Source organism: Chelmon rostratus, chromosome 9, assembly GCF_017976325.1.
Source record: "Chelmon rostratus isolate fCheRos1 chromosome 9, fCheRos1.pri, whole genome shotgun sequence".
NCBI classification, from domain to species: domain Eukaryota; kingdom Metazoa; phylum Chordata; class Actinopteri; order Chaetodontiformes; family Chaetodontidae; genus Chelmon; species Chelmon rostratus.
In genome coordinates this window covers 25,386,726-25,413,054 of record NC_055666.1, presented here as the reverse complement: position 1 = coordinate 25,413,054, position 26,329 = coordinate 25,386,726, and the positions used below count along the sequence as shown (strand labels likewise).

The window sequence follows — 26,329 nt, the reverse complement described above, 5'->3', positions numbered from 1 at the left end:
CATGTACTGCATGTGTGTGCAAGATATGTTTGTTATTGTGCAGAAAGAAACCTAAAGAGGGGTGGTGTGCAGTGGAGACAGAAAATAAGAATGGAGGAACATGAAACTGAAAGACGACATCTCACTGCACCTGCGCAAGTGTGTGTGTGTGTGTGTGTGTGTGTGTGTGTGTGTGTGTGTGTGTGTGTGTGTTATGCAGCGGCTCCCTCACTCACCCGATATACTGCAGTGGATGGCTCTGATGAATAACAATCCTACACGTGGGGCACGTGTTGTTTTCCTCCAGATACTTCACTAGGCAGCTTCTACAGACTGGAAAAACACACACACACACAAACACACACACAGTTATGAAGAAAACATTCTGCAAATGTGTCATTTATGTCCATCATGATTCATTCGCTAAATCTCTTTCCATTGCACTTTGTCCTAAAAACATTTTTTGGGGCTTTTTTCAAATTTTCAGCATTTCCACTCACATGTTTTATGCGTAAATAGAAAAGGTGCATAAAACAGGTGGATGGAAGCCCACCTTGTGTCTCCGATACCACGTTTGTCCACCAGAGAGCACTGTTCTATACTGTAAAATGTCTCATCACATCTTGGTCACAATAAGCCTGGTGAAGAATCTTTGTTAGATGTGTATGCTGTACACATACTAATAATAAATACTGGCCGATGATTCACTTTCAGAGCATTAAATTAGCAAATATTGGTTGAACACCTCTCATAATGTTGGTGATTTAAGAGTTGAAGCTTATTCTTCGGCTGCACAAGCTGCGAGACGATAAACTGAATTATTAAACTGGAAATGTTGCCAACAGGATGTGAATTTCCTCCTGAGTCACAAAAACAAACTATTATTTTACTCATTGATTAATATGTTCATTCTTTTTTCAATTAATGAATCATTTGGTCTATAACGTGGCTGAAAATTAAACATTAAAAAAGCCCATCACAATTTTCCAAAGCCCAGTCTGATCAACCATCCAAGCAGGATATTCAATTTAAAATGACACAGAACGGAAAAAAGCTTCACATTTGAGAGACTGGACTCGCAGAATGTTCAGGATTCTTTCATAAGAAATTAATTTTCCATCAATCAACTAACTGATTAATCTGCTACACCGTCAAAGAAACAAAGCGATCGGAGGATGGACGTGGTCATTCTGCAGAACAAAGATGTGCATAGCGATATAATGAAAACACACTCTTGACTATCTAAAGCACTGATTTTTGACTTTTTGTGATTAATCTAAATTAAAGATGATGATTACAGAAATCACTTGACCTTTCACCTCTGGAAACCTTCATGTGCGTAACGCAGGACATATCGTAATAGATTCACTGCACACACGCCTCCATCAAATCCATCTCCACCTGACATTTTTATCGCAGTGGAGCTCAGTCTGCCGGAGCAGCTGCAGAGGCGACGTGATGTGAATCTCTTTGTCTCAACTCTCCGACAGCGGGCCCGTTTTTTCAAAGTGAGAGGGGGAATCAAAGCGTCTCGATGAAGCTCTGATGTTTACAGTGGGCATAGCGGCTCCCATCTGTGATGAAAGGGCTCCTTCTGGTGGACAGATGAGACATTACACCGTCTGGATCCGTCACAAACAAGTTCACTGTTCTTTGCTGATGCTTGTTTGCTTTGGAGCAAATGAGAATTAGTTCATGCTGCAAACATCAGCATGAGAAAACAACTTAAGGTACTCAGAATTAGGCGTTGTACCTGGTCTGGTGGGTTGTTCTCACTTTAAAAAACAAAAAAGCTTTCACTTTAATCTCTTTCAGGCAAACCAGAGAGCGGCTGATTGGCCCACACTCCAGTTTGATTAGATTGTTCTCACCGACCCAAATGCACTGTACCGAGAATAAATGTGCCGAGCTTGATTTAACGGCTCCAAACACAGCGGGGGTGCGAATGCCTTCGAGCTCAAAATCCACAGACTCCTGTCATTAGTTTGAAGTACCAGACAATTATGATTTCACAACAAGAACCACAAAAGATCAGCTTGGTACTTGTCAAACCACCAGCGTTTATCTTCGTGTCAGCAAAACAATGCTGGTAGCTGCACAACTTCATGTGAGCATTCAAGGGCACCAGAGGTTGCAGATGAAGCAATCGGGCCGAGATCACGACGACTCAGCCAGGATTTACAAAACGGCTAATTCAAGGGCGCGCTACTTCTGTTTCACTCTGGCATGCACATGAGCTTCAGCTGTAGAAGCACCACGAAGCTGCTCAGCAATGTCGAGCACAGCCTGACGGAGCACGTGACGGTTTTAGAAAAAAACGAGGCTGAAAATTATCCGAGGCCTCGTTGGCTGTACAGGAAGCGTGTGCTAGACGGGGGAGGACTCTGAGAGGAAGCTCTGCCTTAAAACCTGTTTCGCAAGAGCTACAAAAAGTGGCAACAAGCCCTCAGATGGTCTGCAGCTGCATTTTATCAAGCGTTTTTCTACAAATTAGCAGGAAAACAAAAACAAAAAAAATCAGATACTGACATGCTGCAGCGCCGTTTCCAGAGCTTGTTGCTCCACCAAGTCTGAAGCGAAGTCAGAGGCAGGTTTTAAAAATCCTTTGTTTTCTTTGGCTTTTTTCCCGATGTTTGACACTACAAACATTTAGATTTTGTGGTTTCGTGCCGTATCTCTTTGTTTATTTCTCTCTCTTCTGTAATGTGCTTTGTTTTGAAATGTGCCACACAAATAAAGTTTGCTTACTGCGGTCGTATTTAAAAGATCACTGGACACGAACACGCGGAGCGGCTTTTGAATGCAGCACTTGAACAGGCTTCAGATACTCACTAATCAAACTGGCTGCTCATTCAACTCTCCAAACCCATTAAAACCTATAATTGTTAATTATGCTCACATTCCAAATAATGTTCATTAAGTGTTAATTTAGGAAATAGGCCCATGTGGTCTATTTTTGAACTGCTACAACTGAGACACAGCGAGGGTTTCGTGTGATTTCCTCTTTGAAGAATGTTGATTTGTTTTCTCTTCACAGCAGTTTAAAACACAATCAGCTCGAATGTGTTCGCTGCCGACGTGATATGAACATCACAGCCTGTATGAAAGATTGTTTAACACGCAGAACAGAAGGAATTATCAACTCTGCATCAGAACAAACTGTTTTCATGCACTGTAACGCAAATACTGATAAACACAGACAGGAATAAAACAGAATGTGAAAACCTGCTGATCCTTTTTGACATTAAGTCAAACTGAAACAGCACAAAGACGATATATTTAATGTTTCACTTCATCAGCTTCATTGATTTTTGTAAATATCTGTTTATTCTGAATCTGATGCAGCAACACGTTTCAAACAAGTTGTGACAGGAGCAACAAAAGACTGGGAAAGATGTGGAACGCTCCAAAAAACACCTGTTTGGATCATTCCACAGGTAAACAGGTTGATTGGTAACAGGTGATGGTGTCATGATTGAAAGGCTCAGTGGCTCACAGCAAGGTTCGAGCGAGGTTCAACACTTTGTGAACATGATGGTATAAAGGTCACTGCATGAGCTCAGGAACACTTTAGTGTCAGTAAACACAGTTTGTTTGTGAATGATTGATTGTGTTTTCATTCGCGTTTTTGGAATCAGGGTTTTGCTATTGAGGTCACAGAAGCTGGTTTGGTGCTGGACTTCATCATACTGAGCGCTGTCCCTCATTTTCTCTTCTTATTTACATAAATGAGGGAGCAACGGTGGGATGCAACAAATAAATTTACTCCTAAAGTGTACTAAAGAACAGTTCTGAGGTACTTGTACTTGAGTATTTTGATTTTATGCTACTCTATACTTCTACTGCAGGCAATTGCAGTGCTTTTCACTCATAGCTGAAACAATGATGTGATGTACATATTAATGCATCAGTAATGTGCATTATTATAAATGGGCCATTCTGCATGATGAATACTTTCACTTTCGTACTTCAAGTGTATTTTGATGCAAATACTTTTGTACTTCTGCAGGGTTCACTCGAAATCACTCATTCAAATTCTGAGTAACGAGCCGTCGTCTCTATGTCTGGAAACAAATGTTGGAAAGAAAATGCTTTGGCAAAAATAGTTAACTTTGACAAAATTACTTTAGGAAAGTAAAACAAAGCCACATGATGTCAAAAAGCTTCTTTCGGAGCTTCAGACATCCAAACACAACACAGTGCAGATGCTTCATGACGAGATGGGACTTAAACTGTAGACACGCGTCGTCTTGGAATGAAATTAAACCCAATTTAAAAAATGTCTGCCGTACTTCGTTCAATAACTGTAACAGCTAAGTGTTCGGTTAACTTTGTTGAGACTAAGCTCATTAATAAAGATGCAGAAAACTGACCAATGACACTGGCGAAGTCAGGACTGAATACCAGCAACACATATGGATTAGGACTAAAAGAGGGTTTTTATTCTTATAGAGTCTACCCCGTTGAGCTCGTTTGAAAACAGTAAACAGATTTTATTAAATTCATCGGGTTAGAAGACACGAGCATAAAAACAAACTCAAAATTTATTTGAGGACGTAACGTAAGCAGAGTGGCTGGAAGAAGCTATGTGCAACTGACCTTCATGTATTTTCAAGAGAAAAACCCTTCATGCAAGAAGCTTCCAGGCTTTTCTACTTCTGTTCTTTTAAGACTTAGTCCAGACAGCATAATGATAGTAACCGAAGACACAAACAGACGGTGCTGTTCTACTTTACTGCAAACACCAGCTAATGATGTACCGCTGTGTGAATGAGAGGCGACATCTTCTCACCTTCTTCTGAGCTAATAAATGTGCAGATTACCTGCCGGTGACAAGAATCTCATTTTCTTTGACGCCGTGAGTCCGTGAGTGTGTGTTCGCTTCAGGTTTAAAGGCACTGACTCCCGATTCTTCAAAATGACATTCATAGAAACAGAGCGACTGGTTTGTTTACTGGATGAGATTGTGCTTGACATAAATAACTAGAATTATCACCTCGCGACCAACCAGAGAAGGTGCATTTACATCCACGTCTGTCTGAATTTGTGGGAATTTAATAAAAAGCATTAAGTGTCTTTTTTTGGTGAAATGGAAGTTCTCACTCTACTGATGTGTGCAGGAGTACAGAGGACTGATAGAGAGCTTCATCACATGGTGCAAAGACAACCAATCAGCTTGTGGTGGACTACAATGCTTCAGATATGGACGTTGCTACAAAGAAGCTACAAGCTGGAAAACGTGGATGAACCTGGCGGCACAGAAGATCTAAACTGTCGGCACAATCTGCCTTCGGTTTCTGAGTTCTGCTGCTGAATAACGGCCAGAAAAGTGTTTCTGCACAACATCGTGATGTCACAATGAAGCTGAACTTTGACCTTTTGCACATAAACTGCCATCACATGATTTATCCGATGAGACGTTTGTGTGAAATTTTATCTTAATTAGCGTTTGAATTCTGGAGTTACGGCTAAAAATGTGTGTGTGGTCGCAGTGACCACTAACATCAAATCAGTTCATTTGAGCCAAATTTAAAGTGAGTCCCTCAAGGCGTTCCTTAGAAATTACGCTCATGAGAATGCGGAATGATGGGGGGAAATCATCAAGCTGCGGGTTGAAGATGAAGTTGACAGCAGATGACAGAAGATACCGATTTAAACGCAGTGCTGTGAGTCCAAACCCAGCTAGAAACAGCCGCATGGATCACAGAGGCATCGCTCTGCCTCCAGGTGTCTTCCCATCAGGAGTAAGTCCTGCAGGAAACACCTCTCGAGCTGAGAAAAACCACTGGAGACAAACACAGCCAACGTGTCAAACAAACAAGAGAAACCGCTGAGACTAAAACAAGATTAGAGCCGACAAACAGGAAGAAAAGCAAGAGACGAGCAGCAGAAGCGAAAATGAAAGAAGATCTGAAGCCACGCAGACAGACAGGAAAAGAGCTGGTGTGTGTGGGGGGGACCTACAGGTGTGTAAGCACTCTGTGACAGTGGTGGCGTCGATCAGGTAGCCCTCACACAGGCGACATGTGATGTGGGCGTTGATGTGACAGAGCTTTATCTTCCTCGTCAGCATGTCGGGGTTCTGCAGAGGAAGAGCAAAACACAGTCAAGGGTTAAAACTCGTTAAACTCACACAAACTGACAGGAGGACGTCCAGCGGTGACTCACTGCAGCCGCTGACGCGCAACAGGTCTTCATGATTATTATCATCTTCATTCAGTTATTGTTAGTCAGTAACTTGTATTTTGGGTCTTTTCTGCAGGTATCAAGGTGATCCTTCACCAAGAGGTTCTAGGTTCAATCTCTGCAACCACTAATCTGTCCGACTGGTCTGTGGGAGAAGCTGTGTGCCACTTCCTGCTCACGCATTGTGTGCTGCTCTACATTTATAGATAAATGGCTTAAGTGTAAGTTGCGTAACATCACAGATGCTCAGATAAAGGAAGTTGTAAGCCCAGAGTGGCAAAGAGAGAAGCAACATGCAGACGGAAGGGATGTAAAGACTGAATCCCTCATGGGTTTAAACTGCAGCTGAACTTAAATCGGCCCCCGTAACCAGAACATTCATTACAGTTACGCTGTGGTCTTCTTTGGTATAAGAAACGAGCACATCTTGTGATTGACGGCCCAGACCCAGATCATTAGCAGTTTCAAAAGTCTAGTCTTGCTCCAGCCTGTGCTTCATCCTGTAAAGACAAGACGAGTTACGGCAGAAGCGATTTAAACGTGCAGGTGTAAACATACCGGTGTGCGCCATCTACAGGCGTGAAGAGCAACAGCTTCTGCCGGGCTGACGTCTGCACCACATCCAGGCAGCAATTCCAGCCTTTTATTTTTGTGTGTATGACAGTTTGATGCATTATTTTTTAACGTTTGAAAAATCTGTGAAGTTTTTCTGACCATTTTGGTGAATATAAACAAATCAGGGAACCCATCATTCACACTGTTTTCCAAAAAAAAGCAATTATACAATAAATCTTGAATGATATGAAAGATAATCAAACACAACAGCTAGCTTCAACTAGCCAGACCAATGCCTCAGAGAACAGGTGCTGCACCACTAAAACCACTGAATAAAAGCTGCTGCAGTACAACACAGCTAGTTATACACAGCTGATCACAACAACGAACACCAGGCTGGATATCACTGCAGCATTTTATGTCAGCTAGAGGGGCCTCTGTGTTTTCTATGCTTGGTCTGACTGTATCCAAGGAGCGAGAGAGCCATCACTCCTGCTTTCCCGCCAGCTACCGTAACTGCATCACCTGTGTTTCATCTTCTTCGTGTGTCCTTTTGAAGAAAACTTTTAAGAGTCTATTGCAGCACGAGCAGCCTGTTTGATGTTACTCTTCAAACACTGCTGTGATGTTTCTGTACTCAGAGACACACCGTCAGGTACAGGCCCACTATAACACCGTCCTGCTGGCAGAAATCGCTCATAGCTAATTTCAAACCTCGGTGAAGACAGCGAACAGAGATCAGCTGTACTACCCCGAGTCCTCGCCTCAACGTGTACCTGCAAGATCCCAACGAGACCCCGCAGGACTAACAGGCAGCGACAGGGAGCGCAGCTGGTGATTCATGCCCCAAAAAGATGCACGCGACAACGATGTTGAAAGCAGTGATTTGCGATCCAGAAGCCGAGTGTGTTGAGTAACTGAATGACTAACCGTGGTTTCACTCTGTGAGTAACATCATCAACAAGTCACAGGGAGCCTGCTCTGTTCTCGCAGAGCCGAGCAAGCAGGGACAGTCAGCTGCTGCAGATACGAGACTTCGACCGAGATGAACACAAGTTCACTAAAACCGCGAGTGACAGGTGGTAAAGTGCAACAATGCGTCTGTAAAAAATCATCCTGTGTGATGTAACACATCATTTACCATCATTAACCCAGCTGACCTCAGGGCGCTGAATGAAATCAGTTAGCATTAGCATTAGCACATGTGTCATGGTAACTGTAAAAGCACATCAGCCCAGCTCAGCAGGGATTTGCTCCATTTCAGAAGTGCTATCCACCTGAAGGTGTGTCTTTAACCGATGGCACGCTTGTCTAGAGTCAATGGCGCGTAAAAGCGGCGCCCTCTTTAGGGCTGTTTACTAATGCACTGTGCACTGGCAGCGAGCATCTTATCACCGCGGATCTTCTGGCCGCTGTCGCTCAATCGTCTGATATAACAGCAGTGCTTTGATCTGACCCGACTGAGCACAAGCCAGCGAGTTTAAACTGGCGTGGAAGCTCGACGTGGCGTAGTTTGTAAAGGAACTTTGGTTTTGAATATAAGAGCCGCAGCAAAATCAAATAGCTGTGCCCCGATGAACTGGTGGATCCTAAAGTGAATATCTATTCATCACTAGCAGGGATAACTCTTAAATAAACTCAAAGAGAATGTCTGAGCTGCGTCTTTAAAAGAAGTTTTCTTTTGAAGAGCCTAGACGGCGGTCTGGCATCAGCTCGACTACAGAGAACCACCCTGAGGAGGCTGTCCGGCTGTCTGGCTGGTTTTTACATTGGAGAGATCGTTGTGTCAGACCAGACCATTCATTTCGTCAACCCCACCTACTCTGGACAGCTTGTGTTTCCGAGGACTTAAGAGCAGCTTCGTTAATGAATGTTCGTCTAACACAAAATACGACCCTTTCACTTCAGGCTCATTTCACTTGCAAAACTAAAACCGGCTTCGTTGGCACACTTGATGGTTCGTCAGCTGCAGCAGCTCATCGACCAACTCGCTTTAACAACAAAGTGCAACGAGGTGTCACGTGGAGTAAAACGCAGTAACTGACTGATCGGGCTGACTAACCAACAGATACAACAGCTGCAGCCAAACCATCAGATGTGGAATTACGCCCGGCTATAACTCAGATAATGGCTGGTTGTGCCTGGCGAGTTAGACACTGAGACAGCGGACATCCATCATTTAGAGGCTCCAACCTGTTCTGAAATCCTCGCTGACTGTTAAAACGGTGAAAGCGTCTGGACGCCGAGATGGATACGAGGAAGATAAAGACAGTGGATGAACAGAGACAAGACAGACGGACAAGAGAAAACTACCGAATAACACAAACCTGAGGGGAGAAACTGTGATTTTTAAATGTGTGGTGCATTTTTGTCATCTTATGACTTTTTTCAAATGGCCTCATCTAATATGTCAAAGCTGAAATATTAGTCAATCAATCAATTAGCGGAACAATAGAAAAATAACTGACAACTACTTGGATAACCAATTTATTTAAGTAATTCTTCTCAGAAATGCTAAATATTCTCTAGCTTTTCTTATTAAAGCACACTGAATATCGGTGGGATAAAACACTATTTGTTTTTACTATTTTGTGAATATTTTTAACGATTTCATTTTATATATCAAACAAGAAATCTGCAAACTGAGAAAATAATCATTAGATTAATAATAATGAACCTAATTTGTAGTTAAAAGTCAACATTGGAGTGATGTAGTTTCCAAGACCAGTATCTATTAAGCTATATTCAGATGTTAAGATATAAGATGTAACTTTATTGGTCAAACAAAAAGTGTATAAAATTAGAAGAAGGGCTCAGTTTCTCAATTGAAAACTGAGAAAATTGAAAAACCCTAAACTCTGTTAACTCCACCATTATTTCTCAGCATCATGTCATCAACATCTGAGTTTACAGTTTACTCCTGAGATGATTTCTTCTTCTGTCAGTGCGGTTCTTACCCCTAATACCGCCATGCGTCGACTGTGGATGGTGCAGCGGCCACGTCTCTTCCTGCGGTTGTGCGGCCAACAGTGTTAGCTCCTCATCATGGAGAGCCTCTCATTGGAGCCTGTAACACAAAAAGAAACAAGCGGCAAAGCTGTTAAAACGCTGTTGCGATCGGAAACTTGGGGCTGGGTGATATCCCAACAATGGTATTCCTGGAGAGTAAAGAATAAAACCTTCAACCAGAGCTGCTTTACAGGAATATTTTGGGATATATGCTTTTCCTCTTTCTTCGCAGAGTTAGAAAGTCACGTCTGTATGCTGAACATTAAGCCTCCAGCAGCCGCTTAGCTTAGCTTAGCTTAGCTTAGCATAAAGACTGGAAACAGGGAGAAGCAGGTATCCTGGCTCTGTGCAAAATCTGACAACCAGCAACACAATAGAGATGGGATTTATGGCTCTTTGAGGGGAGCCGGATCTTGGTGAGCCGTTCAAAAAACTGGCTCATTTTTATATTTATTAAGTTTTAAGAAGGCAGTCTGGCCTTAACTCGTTTTATCTTGGAAATAACCACTGGGAGGAATGAATTCAGATATCCCACAGATATGAGTTTAAATTATTCTGAAATATTGATTATAACGTTATGTGTGGATTAGATTTTACAGTCTGATCTGGATTAATTGCAAATATTCCACAGGGTGGCGCCATATCACTCTGCTTTGAAAGTGCTTTGCTTCTTTTTGCTACTGGCGCACTCACATGAAGGCAGCGTGCACAAGGTGGCGTGATGCTATTTGCATATCTAATAAGCACCGCGCAGCTGGGCAGCGCTCCTCCCCATGTTACTCAGAAAAAAAAAAGAACGGTTCCCAGCTGCGACTCGGTTCCCATCGTTCATGTTAACGAGCCGTTCAAAAGAACCAGTTTGTTCGTGTACGTCACAACACTACAACACAAAAGCACACGGTTTGTTTGATCTGTGCAAAAACTGAGGTGAAAGTTGTATGAGGGTTGTGTGCCGATGATTTTCTGTTTCTGAGCTGCTGCAAGGCAGATCTGTTACCTTTGGACAGAACCAGGCTGGTGTTTCCCCCAGTTTCCACACCATTTTCCATACAAATATGAAGTGATCAGCCTTGTCATCCAACGCTTGGCCAGAGAGTGAATTCAAGTTCGAGTGCAATGGAAATCTCCAAAGAATAAATACTTCACTGTACCACCCACGCCGTCTGATTGACAAGCCAAATGCCACGGCTCGGCAGGAGAGATCAAACAAAGAATGCATTACCACTTCACCACACAAGCGTAATACTGTACGCTGTTCCTGAAAGTTGTAGCCGTCCTCCACGGAGGGCAACAGATTTCTGTCCTCCAGCCAGGCAGCAGTGACTCGTCCTGCCATCACTTGGTGTGATTCATTGCCTAATTGTAGGAGTTCGACCACTCCAGTCACGATGGCAGAGGGAATGCCAGGCGAACACCCACCACCGTTTCATCCTCCTCCGAGCACACATGCACGGCAGGAAATTCAAAACGCAGCCTTTAGAGAGATGGTTCAGGCTTTTTGGAGTGGGGTTACATGAGGTACTTATCAATAGTCAGAGTATTACACAGAGCACCGGCACGGAAGCTAAGCAGCTCGCTGCTGTGGACGGGGGCGAGGTAAATATCAAGCAGACATTTTATTCTGAATATTTTCACTGCTTCACCTTTCCATCAGCGAGCCCTTTCTGCTGGAACTGAAGCCGGTGTGTCGCGCTCTCCAAAGCCACCAGACTCCTTTGACAAAAACAGTCATTTTACCTCGCAGCACACGGCCGCTGCCTCAGTCGTTATGTTAGTTTGTGCTATTGTGTGACTTTGGTGAATCAAAACCAGCCCTTTAGCAACACCAAAGCTCGCCGCTGTCCCCGTCCACAAACCGAGGGCGTGCCGGCCGCCGTCTACAGTCAGTAATACACCGACTATTGATAAGTGGCTCATAAAACCCTGAACTATCCCTTTAAACTCTCCGGTAACAACAGTAAGTCTGCCAGCCTGCCTCTGTCTGCTCATCAGACCGTGAAATTAGCCCAGTTAGTCGACAGGGATGAAATGTGACGGGGGCTGCTGAGGACACGCACTGTACTGCTGCCTATTAAAGAGCCGTCACGCGCTGATGAGCTTCACGCAGATGTTATTGTCACATGATGCCCGGCGACTCCTCGGTGATGTAATGCTTTATTTGAGCGGGTTGAGCCGAGGTCACGTTCACACCAAGCACGTCTGAAGCGAACTCAGGAGTGTCTGGTTTGCTTGGACAGCGTGCACCGACATAAAACAACACCAGGATGTTAGGCACTGTGGGCAGAACAAGACAGATGTTGACATCTGCCATCAAACATGTCAAAAACATGTCAGTGCCGACACAGATGTGAGATTAACATATAAGGTGAAAACTTTATGAAATGAGCACAGAAGCACATTTATAGCTAAGACAATATCAACACTAAATGAGCTAGCCCAGAGCATGTGGTCCTGTGTGGACAAGATGACACCCATTAGACCATTTAACGTATCATCAGCCTTTACATGCTCCTCCGACAGCCTCCACCCCTCGACTTTCAGGCTCTCCACCAGATGTTGGACCTGGCTGCAGGGATTTGCTCCCATTCAGCCAAGAGCATTAGTGAGGTTCAACGCCGATGCCGGGCGATGAGGTCTGGCTCACAGTCCGCTTTCCAGTTCCTCCCAGAGGTGCTGGGTGGGGCTGAGGTCAGGCTTCGATGCGGGCCAGGCAAGTTCTTCGACACCAAACTGGGAAAAGCATTTCTTAACGGAGCTGCTGTGTGCCAAACGCAAACTGCTGACACAGAGCTGGACGAACACCTTGGTCTAATATATCACTGTACGTTGCAGCCGCTGCAACTGCTGATTGTTTTCTCCATTATTTAATCGATTGTTTTCTCTGTAAAATAGAGAAAATAGTCTGTAAAAAGCCTGTTGCCCAAGGTGACGCATCCAGATTGCTCAGTTTATTTAAAGCATAAAATCCTCACGTTTGAGGAGCTGGAAACAGTGAATATTTGGCATTTTTGCTTCAAAATTTTTGAAACAATTAATAAATCATCAAAATAGTTGCCAATTAATTTCTGTCAATCAACTAATCAACAAATTGACTAACTGCTGCAGCTGTAGCATGCTGCAGCATCATCATGCACCTTAAACTAAAAACAGGACAGGGATGTCCACATACTTTTGGCCATTTAGCGTACTTTTGAGTCAATGTGGATTTTGTTTGCAGAAATATGACACAGAGTGACTATTTGCACTTCAGTTGGGGTTTCAGCGTCAGTTCAAGCCTGCACTCGTTCTCAATACGTTAAAGCACTTGTGTGATTTGTGTGTCAAAATAAAACAACGTCTGACTTTCAGCCAGCAGATCTTTGTTTCTGTCCTCTGCAGCAGTGGTGGTAGTGTTGCTGAAACACTGCTGGATGACTGGGGGGATAACACCAGAGGCAACAGAAGATAAAAGATAAGAGACACGTCTGAGTTCAGCTCAGTTCACTCCCGTTCTGATCTGAGGCTGCTGCATTCGGGGTCATTTAAGGATACCAGTTAAATACTTTAAATAGACAGCTTAGATCAGCTGCAGCAGATGCCCTGCTTTCACCACCACATTGGAAATACAGTGTTTTCTGTTCACTGTCAGATACTACAGGCCTCCTTGTAGTCGAGTGCTTAAGATGCAAACCATTTAACTGCAACGTATCAGGTTCAGTTCTGGCCAAGGAGATCAGTTTTCATACTCCTCCTCCTTTCCTGCCCAGTGAAAGCACACTGCCATAATATCCCAGATTTCAGGACAGCAGCGTAGGTACAGCATAAAGCAAACTTGACTGCGTTGCAGCTGTGCCAGTCATCCTGCAAACAGGAACGGGTCCATCTTATAGCCCTCAGAGCACAAAAGCACAAATATGATTTGTTTCATTTCATCAGGGAGGAAGAGACAATCATGTTGTTGTCTCCCATATCCGCTTGTGAGCAGCTTCCTAAAATTCAATGATTGCTCAGCAACCAGAAGCTTATTTACACTTTGTTTTTACATTATTTCAGTGCATCTACCATCAAGGGTCATAAAAAGCCCCAGCTGAGAGTAAGAAGCAGGGTTAGACCTGCATAATGTGCCTGTTGGGCTGGTTTATCTACTCTACAGTCCACCTGACTGTGTCCAAGACCGTAAACATCATAAGCTGATAGTGAAGCTTAAAGAGGCCCATGCCTCCTGGAGAAAAATGTCAAATTACCCCCTTTACTGTGTTTATTGCTCTGTCCCACTTCTGCTCTCTGCTCCCTGTTAAGTGGCTGCACATACATTCAAGCAGAATGTCACACATACATCTCAGTGGCAGCAGCACAGAGATATTTCACCCCAGCTGGCAAAGCAGTGCACAGCAGCAGCAGCAGCAGCAGCAGCAGCAGCAGCAGCAGCAGCAGCACAGGGATGCAGTGAACTACACAGGTTACTGTTTAAATCCTGGACTGAGAAGAGACTTCTCACCGATACCGAGACTGTTTTCCAACAGAGACACGAGTACAACAATTTAAACTTCAACCCTCTGAACCACAACCAGTTTCTGGACGTCCTGTTACATTTTTACTGTAATATTTAAGTACTGCACCTCTATAGAAACAGCACAGTCACTATCTAGAAGTACGAAGACGTCAGAAATGTCTTTTTCTGCAGTATAACAAGTTATAAGGTCACAAATCTTAGAAAGTGAAAAACCATAAGTTAAATATCTTTAAAAAAAAAAAGATTAGATAGATTAGATTTGGTTATTTTTCCTGGCACAGTTGGCGGCACATGACTCATTCAAGGACCGTCAGAAATGTGACAATCTGACGATATTTCTGTTTGTACAGTTTCTGGCTGTGATAAATGGTGTAATTTTGGCGATTTCAAATCCACGAACAGGTTGTGGGGTTCAGAGAGGTCGAGACATAATCAAATCAATCGAAACAGCAACTAACGATTATTATCATTATCCATTAATCCATGGATTATTCTTTAAACAACTGATAAACCAATTGGCATACACAATATCAGAAAGAAGTAAAAAAAATCCAACCTGACGCCTCAAAATCTTTGTCCAACCAACCAAAATACGCAGCAAACAGGATTTTGGCATTTTCGCTTTAAAGATGACTCAAAACAGTCTATTATTAAAATTATTGCTTATTCTGTCAACCAATTCATTTGCCAAAAAAAAAAAAAAAAAATTACATCCAAACATATTGGGACAAAAACAATCAGAGAGAACAATTTAAACATCAGCCAACATTCAGAAAACACATCTGTTACTATGAAAAGTTCTGACATTTCTTACAAACCTCAGATGAAAGAAAAGGTAACTGAACTTTCTGTCACACTGCAGTGATTCACAGAGAGACTGTGGGTTCATCATCACGCATCCTCCCACCGAAACCTGTCACGCAGCAACTGCTTCCCACAAACTCACTGACACACGCTCTCCATTTACACCACGGCCGCATTCAGAGACCAGTCGCTCTGGTTTTTATCAATCGAGTTCTACGACCAGCAGCAGCTGCAAATATCACATCACAGACACCTTGTTTCCTCGTGTGCTTGTTCCTGCGTATTGGTTAATGACACGTTACCTGATGTGAAGCATGCAGAGTGGGATGACTGTAGATAAACGCTGACGCTTAAGGACGTAGTCCTTTTAGTGGCTCACTTGAAGAAACACCAGAAACCTCTTTGAAGTGATTTAAAGAGCCAAGGTGCTGCTCTCATATGCATGCCAATAAGCAACTAGGTAATGGATATGTGTATGTTAATGCAAAGTGGAAAATCAGTTTGTAGTTGAACTGCTCACAACTCATTTCCACACGCCGGCAAAGCCACGTGTGGTCAGACGCAGACGTGGCTTCATTTCAAGGCCTCACAGGACAGAAAAATCAGGAACCGATGCCCAAACCCGACACCCAAAGCTTCAAATGTTCCTTAAGAACTCGGCGGGCATCATTACAGATGCTGTGTGCATGTTTTTCTCAGTCTCAGTCTTTGGTAACTATTAGCCACATGCATGCTTCAGAGGTTTAAGTCATTAAAAGTAGAAAAGCAGTATGAATAAATCCAAGCAGTTGCAAATATTTCAAGCTGAGAAAAGTTTCTCTCTTTAGACTTTATGCAACAACCAGAATTCCTCACAAATGGTCACGATGGGCTGAAGAGAATAACTGATATTACAGGTGCTAACGAGCGTGACTATACTAAGAAAACCCTGGAGTGATTCACCACAATTATCTTGCCCTGAGCTCATCTGTGTCAACATATACTCTTTAATCCACTTGAACTGAAACTTCTTTCTCGCACATGATTAAACTCAAACTTACTCCTTCACGTATACGGTTGCTTGTATTGCTGTAGAACACATAAAAGGAACAGCTAAATTCCCTAAAAGTTCAACATTTCGAGGGTTGATTTCATGTTTGCCGCCCTTACGTAACAATCTGAAAGCGTAGCTGCTTCTCAGAGGAGCAGAAATAGCAGCGCAGGTGAAGGACGTCTAACTGTTTCAGGGTGAGGGGTCAGGTGCCCTATTTGATCCCTGAGAAATGCCAACAGTGCATATCAAATGACATTTCACAGTGGCAAGATCCTACTTACAGTCTGCCAAGCACAATTTTACAGCCCATAATTAAACATTTTGTGCTGTCACTCTACCTGGAAACGTTCATTTCAAAAGCGCTTCATGAATGCATGTAAACCGTGATGAAGGCAATCATCGCAAAAAGCATCTACTGCTATATGATGAAGAAGATGTTTTACTTGCACGGACACGTGCTTCTGTAGCAGTGTTTAAAAAGCAGGATTTGGATAACCAATACACACAATATGCTGGACAGACTGAATCCTTTGCACTGATTGATGGAAACTGTGTCGCAATCACGAGGCGCCCCAGAGCAACAACCTAAGCTATCAAATACAAATCCAGAGTCCTTGAGATCAGGAAGAGAAACACATTCGGCCAACAGGCCAGAGAGGCTAGGAAATGCCAAAACTGAGAGCGCACACTCAGTATTTCAGCAGTTCTTAGGACAGAGCAGAGGCTCCAAACGATGTTTTAACATCAGCTCTGTGCAACTGAAGCTGCATGCAATGACATGCAATTAATGCACAGAGGCGTGGATCCTGGTGACTGTAAATGCTGACTTCAGAGTATTTTATACCCAATTAAAAAAACAACAACAAATCAGATCGAATCAGAGCTGATTCAAATTGAAAAGAATTAGTTTTGAATTGCAAACAATAAGAACAATGTAAATGTATCTGATTGATTTCTGCATCAGACAGTGGATCATGACTCTAAATACAGATCATCTGAGAGGGAGAGATATAAGCCTAAAGAGCCTGCGAAAAATACAGGTAACAGGAAAAATATACTGTTAACAGGTCATGATTGATTCAAGTGGCCACAGATGAAACAGGAGAAACCAACAAGGAACAAAGAAATAAAAACAACGTCCAGAACTGTCGGTCTTGAGCACATGATCTTTCCTCGGGATAGAAGTTACATCTTTTGTCCCACTTCTGGTTAAGTCTGCTCCAGTCTGTTCACATATGTATGTACCAGTATCAGAGTCTTAGTCCAGCTGCCACACAGGAGCCCCCCAGCTGCCGGAACATTCATTAACTTTGAGTCACTAATATAACTCACGCCTTAACCAATGCAAACACACAGAGGAGAGTCCTCTGGATACAGTTAAGTCTGAAGATTAACAACATTTGCAGTCAATCATGAGCTGAACAACTGTCCCAGTAGCTGATAAGTATACACAGAGACACACACACACACACACTCTGGCACCACAAAGAGCCCCTGTTGGCCTGCCTGTGGGTATTGGAGTGTTTGGCCTCAGTATAAATTGGCTGCCAGCTGGAGCGACGGACACTGAAGGCCTGCATCAGTGGACGGAGCCAGGAGGAGAGGCCTCTTCTTGTTGTGGAGGCTTTGGCTTCACTTCAAAACACACACACACACACACACACACACACACACACACACACACACACACACACACACACACACACACACACAAACAGATAAAAAAAAAAGCACAAAAAACTACAGAAAAATTTCAACATTCTCCTCCCCAACTGTAAGTATTCACACACACACACGAGCACACACACCCACCGTCACACACACCGTTATTGTCTCCTCTTAATTCTGTTTGATGGCCCTCAATCCTCCAGCCAGGATTCGGTGCCTGGGGAAATCAGGCAGACAATAGATGCGATCCAAAGGGAAGCAGACTGCAGCCGGCCAGGAGGCCGTGCGAGCTGCCAAGAAGCAGCAACACTTGAATAATTGAGCTTTGAGTTTAGGTTGGGGAGGCCAGGAGTGAAGTTGGTGAAGCTAATGCGTAATACGCCTCGCAGGTCAGACACAAGCCCAGAAAGAACAGCCCGGAAAACTGAAGCGCCTGGTGTTCACATCATCTGGGCTGAATGCTCGTGCATTGTTAAGAAAACATGGCAACCATCAAATCACATACGTGTTTGAGGAGGAGGATTAACCGGCGGCAGCACAAAAAAAAATGCTAAAATTTGTCATGATTCAGAGCTGGTGTTTTCTCCCCGTCTTAACTTCAAGCTGTATCAGAGTGAGCAGCGAGGAGGAAGAGATGGTACATCAAGTACATCTTCGTGTCAGCTAGTCTCTCCCAGAGGCAAGAGAAGAATAGATTCACACGTCTGATCACACTGACAAGGTAGAAAAATAAACCACCAGAAACTTTCATTCTCACTCTGCCAGGTAACGCGCCAGCGACTGCAGGCAGACTCACCTGACAATAATCAGACAGAGGCAGCAGTGCTCGGAGCAGATGATGGTGATCTTGGAGGCTGATTGCACCTCCAGGGATAAAAACTAGGATTCATGTTTTTAAGTAGCACAATGAGTAACTATTGTTTATGTTAGTAAACCTAAAGGATAACTTTCGTTTTTTACAACCTGGACCTTATTTGTAGCATTAAATACGCCCATTTACTCACCCAGACAACTTTGGAGGCATTTGGAGTCGTTTTGAAGAAATTAGCCCCAGAGGAGCGGCGCGTATATCCGTATAATGCGAGTACTCGGGGCATCCATGCGCAGCCTCTATGTAACGCATAATCTGCGGCGAAACTCGTTCATATTCCAATATTTTGTTATGATATGCTGGTGCTATTCCCCTCTGAGCCCGTGGTGGCATGTGATCAACATCCGGCGTCTCTAGACAACTACCTCTGACGTGGATGATGTCATTACCAAACGCCACGCGCTGCAAGCAGCGAGCCACAACACGGCTGACTCTGTGGCGGTCGGCTACAAAAACGCAATAATGAACCATAGCTGTGCCAAACTACAGCTAAACTAGCCGACCGCCAGCTCAGAGGGGAATAGCACCAGCATATCATAACAAAATATTGGAATATGAACGAGTTTCGCCGCAGATTATGCGTTATATAGAGGCTGCGCATGGATGCCCCGAGTACTCGCATTATACGGATATACGCGCCGCTCCTCTGGGGCTAATTTCTTCAAAACGACTCCAAATGCCACCAAAGTTGTCTGGGTGAGTAAATGGTTGTATTTAATGCTACAAACAAGGTCCAAGTTGTAAAAAACTGAAGTTATCCTTTAATGTCTTTGGGTTTTAGACAACACAAGCAATTCCAATATGTCGCTTTGGGCATGATGGAAGTCATGATGAGACATTTCATGGACCAAACTTTCATCAGGGATTTTTAGTTTTAACCCTTAACACGCAATCCTGTAAGACACAAAGCACACAACCTTCTTTGAACATTAAATAATAAAAGGGTTCACATCTGGTCAAAGCTTTCATACACCGCATTTGCAAACTGCTGTAAACACAAAGGTCTCTTTTCAGTTAATTCCCGATGAGAATCTTCTTTGTGGTTTTTATTTCCGCTGTCGCCTTAAGAGAGGAATCTGCAACCGCTAGAACTCTTCAGTCAACTTCAGGCACTTTTGTGATGACTGGATTTATGTCTGAGAAGGCTGCAGAAACCTGGTTTACTAACATAATGTCATAGTTAGCTATGAATGACTTTTGCAACCAGTGTTCTTTCTAACTGGCTCCTTTCATACCAAAGTTAAGCTGCTCTGATGAGAGTAACTGCATTAACCTCTGGTCAAGAGTTATGAAACCAGGTTGGACCCGTTCACACCTGGTCCTTCAGCTTACGCCTGTCTATTGCCCCGAATACAGACACACTGCAAGGGTTTGATAGGCTACTTTCATATTTTACATTTCAGACTCTTTATCATCAGAGTTTATGTCACATATCCAAGGTCACAGCAGTGACGCATGCCAGATCTGTTTCTGACTATTCTGTTTGAAGAACTCTCCATGAAGACCACAATCCTCGTGTTACTGATGAGAGAGCAAGAAAACATCACTACAGGGAATGTGGAGCTCATGTTGACTTATATCCCAGACTTTAAAAAAGTAAATAAAAACAGAATGCAATCATCTGCAAACAACCTGTGCTCCTGAGTCCATGTAGCAACATCCTTTATCCAATCATGTGTTCACAAAGTGTTGAATCTCGCTCGAACCTCGCTGTGAGCGACTGAGTCTTTCCAGGATGCTCCTTTCATACCCAATCATGATTCTATCACCTGTCACCAATCCACCTGTTCACCTGTGGAATGATCCAAACAGGTGTTTTTGGCATATTCCACATCTTTCCCAGTCTTTAGTTGCTCCTGTTCCAACTTGTTTGAAAGGTGTTGCTGCATCAGATTCAGAATGAGCAGATGTTTACAAAAATCAATGAAGCCGATGAGGTCAAACATTAAAATATTGTCTTTGTGCTGTTTTCAGTTGAGTATATGTCAAAAAGATTAGCACATTATCACATTCTGTTTTATTTCTGTTTAACACAGCGTCCCTGCTTTTCTTTTTGAGCTTGGGGTTGTACTTACAGGACCTTTAATGTTCAGTATAGTGAGACATTAGACTGACAACAACAGCTAATTCTGTATCTCTGTGTTATTGTGCTGCTTGAAGTAGAAGGAAACCCATTTCCAACAGATTTACAAGGAGCTGTGTGTCAGTCCCACATGTGCAGATAACTGTGTGGACCAGTGGTGGTTTTTATTGCTTGTTTTATCAGTTTTAGTCATGTGCAGCTCAAGATGGGATGAGCGAAGCTGATCCTGGAGGGGAAATGGGGAGATTACAGCTGTAGCACTATCTGGGTTAGTGGTTTCTTTCTGTTGCTAGAAGACGGCACTCACGATAAAAGGGTTCAGGATTCCCACCGGAGCCACGAGCACAAAAACGCACACACTCGTGACACTGTAAGGAGCTTTGGATAAATGTTTCCATTAAAAGGCATATGCTATTAGCATCGCCAAATGGGCTTGTTATCCAGCTTCTTGGAGTTATCAAACACAGGCGCTGTTGTGGAGCATAGGGTGGTCCTACTGTGCACACAGACAGAGACACAGACCTTAACATAAGGAGAAGATATCAAAGAGCAAACAGTCCTAACACCCAGAGGCTCAGGACACACTGGCCAGGCCAACGGAAGGAAGACAAAAGAGATAAGCTTCAAATGAGGAACAGACGCTCTGAAGGAATCTGCTGCAACATGTTGACTCCTCTCTTCTCTCTGTACCCATCTGCTAAAATACATCCAAGTCCTGATGATCACATGTTCTTATATCTGTTTATTCAAAGGGCGAGACGTCACTTGACCAATTCATTATCAACTAATCAGTTAATTAAACCTGCACTAACAGAAACATACATCTTGGAGTTGGTATGGAGCTGTTTGCAAACAGGTAGAGACCAACGTTATCATTCGTTTACAGTCGTGTTTCTGGTCACCTCGTGAATGTAAGTCCAGCATTCACTCTCATTTAGCTTTTTAGTCTCCACAAGCTCCTGAGGGGAAATATATGGCTGTTTAGTTGCTAAATGCTGAAAACAGCTGCCTGCTGCTGCCCAGAATGATGCCATGAAAGCAGTGAGACGAACCGAAAGCAGTGAAGCTGCAGCCGGAGAGCGGAACAATCAGCTGAAACTCACTATAAATGCTACAAATCTCTGTAAAGCTGAGGATTCAGGTGCAGATTGAGGTGATAATTGTATGAAGGTTCCTCACTACAGGCAACACTTTCTTGTTTGACACAACAGGTTTGTATTAGTTTTGCAACGTCTGCAAGTTTGTTGGGAGTCATTTGGTCTTCAAGTGGTCTGTGTGGGGCCTTAACATTTTTTTTAAGTTCCACTAATCAACACTTTTACATGAACAATACCTCAACTGACTGTGTGTTATGTGAAGGGTCACTTGTGTATCACCTGATTTTTACCCTCATCTTTAAGGACCTTTTCAGCTTCTTTCAGCTCACACTTTTGGCTTTACAGTGTGCAGTGTCAGTTCAGTGTCACAGCAGTTTTCAGCAACAAATCTCTGAAAAGTACGCTGTCTGCCCAGCACCAAATGGCAAAAACAGTTAGCGACTAGCTGGTGAACACAGCAGAGCATCTAGCAGCTAAAGAGCCAGCTGCTCCAAAGGCTCCTCTCCTCGTTGGAACGGCCACAAACTGCTTGTCGATGCAGCCTTTTGTTAAGATTTCATTGGCTTCTTTGGTGCTTGTAGCTGTGTTGTTCCTGCAGTGCCCTCCAGAGATGTCGCTGTCAATTCAACTGCACTTTACAATTTTCTCCCTTGAATTTTCAGTAGCTCGCAACATCCCCTTCAGTTGATTCCAAACAAGCAAGCGATGTCAGTGAAAACATAAAATGCATCACATCCTGAGGGACGGGGTTGTTTTACACTTGGGAAAGCTGTAATACATGTCGGGTGTTTACACAGCAAATTAAGCAACTCCTGCGAACCCGCTACAGGCTAAATCAACGCTGTGTTACATTATGACAGAAAGCACCAAACAGATATTTTCTCATCTGATCATGCTCCACCAGAAGGCCTGATCCCCAATGTGAAGTCTCCAAAAGGTCAATGTGTTGATCACTAGGGTTCACAGCTCTGTTAAGCTCTGGATAACAGCAGGGCCCTTGATCAACCACACCTATTAGCTGCAGCCATTCCTAACTGCCAACACTGATAACCTCTCCTGAACTGAGCTGCCCTCTGGTCCACAGGTTTGAGGCTTACGATGCTGGTTTCTCTCTGTGAGATGGAGAAAACACAACAACCATCAGCTCCAAGAAATCTCATTAACATTGTTAGCTTCATTAGTACTCAGTGGTCAATTTGGCATGAATGCAAACCGCCAGACGGCACTGATACCAATAAAAAGTCAACTTTAATTAAGTAATTGCACACAAGTAATGAGCACTGCTGACTGCTGCTCCCAAAGTGAAGGAAAACAAGAGGATAACAAGCAAAGCAGCTGTAAAAGTTAAAATTGTTTTATTCATAGAAATTCAGTCTTGGCAATTTCCAAATAATTTAATTCGTAGAAATTGTTAAGTAATTGAATAAAGCTCACAAGAGCTTTTTCACCACAATAGAAGAAGTAAACAAGGCTGTGAAAACCTCCAGAATGTTGAGTTTTACGGATATTAAAGCCGCCAGACAACACAGTACTTTTAAGATACTCCACTACGATGCAGTATGGAAGGATTCATATGAACGTCCCGTTTGACAGTTCAGGATTTATCCTGGAATAGCAGATGGCTGATAGCAGTGACTAAAACATGGCTTGAAAACCATAAATGAACCAGACTCAGCTACATCATCAACCTCTCTGCAGCCGCTTGTGACGAGAGGATTAAACAAAAGGCCTGTTGTGTCCTCACAGAAACATTCTTCCTTTCTTATTTCGAGTCACAGCCGTGAGCCGGGCTTTGGTGCAACAGCGTAATCTTGGCTACATGTTGTCAAGATGCAAAGCAGCTCTTCTCTATCCCAGATAATCATCCTCGGGACCACCAGCGGCCGGCCAAATGGTGCTTTATTTTGGCTGCGGCTGGTGCATTAGCCACGTAGTTCACCAGTCACATTGGAGGGTAACCGGCCTCTTTTCTGCTCTGAAGAGCTTCTGGTCTGTTCAAATATTTGATGAGAAGATGAATACATGGATGCACTGGCCGCTTTGAAAAAGGTGAGCAAATATTTCTGACAGCTGCGTGGAAATAGCCAATTTGCATTTAAATATTTAAAATAATGCCCTTGTGCAAACATTGCAACAGCATGAACATTAGAATTCATATGCAAGCATTCATGGAAACCATCAAAATCATCATTTATAAGTTTAAGTCTCATTAAGATTCAACATTGAACAATACACTTAGGACTTTCCTCAATCCTCAGTTTGAATAAAAGTGAATAATCAGATTAAACAAGTTACAAACAAATTGAGTTGTTTGTTTTTGCTGGTTGTATAAATGCCATTTCTGGTGCCGTTAGGCTGCTGCTGGAAGGCCCTGCTAATTCAGGCGCCTGCTTCCTTTGTGTGCAGCAAACGAGAAAGCTGCAGAAAAAATGTTTCAAAAAGGCTAAAAGCCAACAAATATGGATTGAAGCAGCATGTTCCTCAAGATAAAACTTTGGAATTTTTAATAACTTTTGACTTTTAGACTTTACAGCATTCTGGAGTTATTAGAAACGGGATCACACAGGTCGGTGTGACAACCGCACAAACATTCAAATGTCAATTCAGAATTCGAATGTCAACATTATGAATGAAGTTTTGAACGACTTCGTACAGCCGAGACAAAAACAACATGTGTTTGCACTTGGAGCGCAGAGGAGATGAGATGAGATCCGACTCGACGAAGCAGGTGATTGACAGATCAATCACACTTTGCAGCAGTTCATCAGAGCAACCGTCATGATGTCTGGAAAGTTTTACAAGTTAGGAAAAGCGGAGACAAACAGCTCAATCAGGCGCTGATCAACATCAGCGCTGCACTGCAGGTCAGGCTGAAGGTAGTTTAACTCCCAGCAGCCGGACATGTTTTAGCCAGCAGAGATCAGGGCACCGGGGCCAGCGTGTACTGTAAAAACTTCCTTATGTGTATTTAAGCAGGGCATTGAACGTGCTCCAGCTTCATGGTCTGCAGCTGACCCTGATCTCTGAGTCAGGGCGAGAAGTCGGGCAATGACACCTCACGACACGACAAATAAAGATGTTGTTTGTCACAATGGCTGCAAAGATTTTGATGCTACATGAAGCTCGTCGCGGCGGCGGCGGATTTACCCCAGACAGAATTAGCTGGGTGCCTCTGAACTGTCGCTGGCTGGGTACATTTCTGCAGCCTCACAAGCACGCTCGCTTACATTTACTGTCCGCCACACATTTGAACACTGGGCTGCTCTCTTTCTCTCTCATGGGCTTTGTCCTCAGGCTAGCGCTCTTCCTACCCTGCCATGCTCAAAATAATCTGTGTAAAAGCATGATTAGGACTGAAACAAGCATGTGTCTGTGGAGGGAAATCAAAGGATTAGCCCTTATCAGATAAAAGACTGGATCAAGTCTGGACACAGCTTCAACAAAGAGCCAAGGCCATAACTTTGTGCCTTAATGCCGATTATGAAGTCATCATAGGTTTACGCTGTTACGCTCCAGTGCCAAGTCAAGTGTGATTTTTACGACTGTGAGAGTAAATTATACAGCTGAAGTAGTTTTAGGTTAATATGTAGCTAGAAGTTTAAGCTGTGACTGCAACACACCAGAAACAAGGTCATTTTGCAGGAATTTGCAGTTGTATTCATACAACAATGAATGTGCACAGCGTAAAGACATGCATTCAATCTGCATCATAATGCTCCAGGATGCAAGCTTATTGTGAAAGATAAAACCGAGACGCACACTTTCTCCACAATTAGCCGACATGCTCGGCTCTGGTTGAAGTGACGTGGTTTCAGCGTTGGAGTTTCATAATTACCGACCACATGTCACTTCCCAGAGGACATCAGTGTCAAAATTCACTTAACTTACCCCGGCTGTCAAAAGGCTCCTGTCAGAAATGTCACTTCTTTAATGAAGTCAGTGTTGACAGCGTGCGCGAGGCCACCACCTGCCGCTCCTCCTGACAATGGCTTCGTGATACGCTGTATTTTAAACCTTTATTTGCGCAGGGAGGGTCTGCTGAACATGCATTTTCTTTCAGCATCCCTCTGCTTTGTATTCTTAGTTACACCCAGCGAAACCACAGTCACCTGTGATTGGCAACTTAAAGCCGAAGTTAAGGCCACATGAAGAGTTGCAGGGTGCTCGTCTTTCTTCCTGCCTTGGTGTTCTCAGACAGAGAAGACATTCACACTAAAAGCATTACGGTCGAAGGTGTGAATCAATATCTTTTGGCCACAGCCTCGACATGCAGTATTCTATACCTTTACTTCCTGTTGTACAGAGGACACAGCCCCTCATTTTCTCACTTGTGTTACACCACTGAGTTAATCGCGGCATATATCACAAAGAGAATATAGACGATCAAAATAATTGACAATTAATTTGCTGCTGATCGACTTATATAATAACCCACTCGTTATTTCGCTCGAAAGTAAACTGATTTGCGTCCAAATACAGCCAATAATGACTAAACTGCTGATCTATTAATTGTTTTATTATTAGTGAAACATTTCAAGAACTGGAATAAATC

General features: G+C 43.3%; 1 protein-coding gene across 1 annotated transcript in view; it reads right to left on the bottom strand.

Annotated features, from left to right (window-relative positions):
• LOC121611832 (polycomb group RING finger protein 3) overlaps window positions 1-26,329 on the bottom strand; it is a 51,485-nt gene that overhangs the window by 17,702 nt on the left and 7,454 nt on the right. The window contains exons 2-4 of the mRNA XM_041944537.1: window positions 9,678-9,787; window positions 5,944-6,061; window positions 216-312 (exon numbers count right to left, since the gene is read on the bottom strand). Coding sequence (XP_041800471.1) covers window positions 216-312; window positions 5,944-6,061; window positions 9,678-9,692 — 230 coding nt within the window. The 5' untranslated portion in view covers window positions 9,693-9,787. The remainder of the gene's footprint in view (window positions 1-215; window positions 313-5,943; window positions 6,062-9,677; window positions 9,788-26,329) is intronic.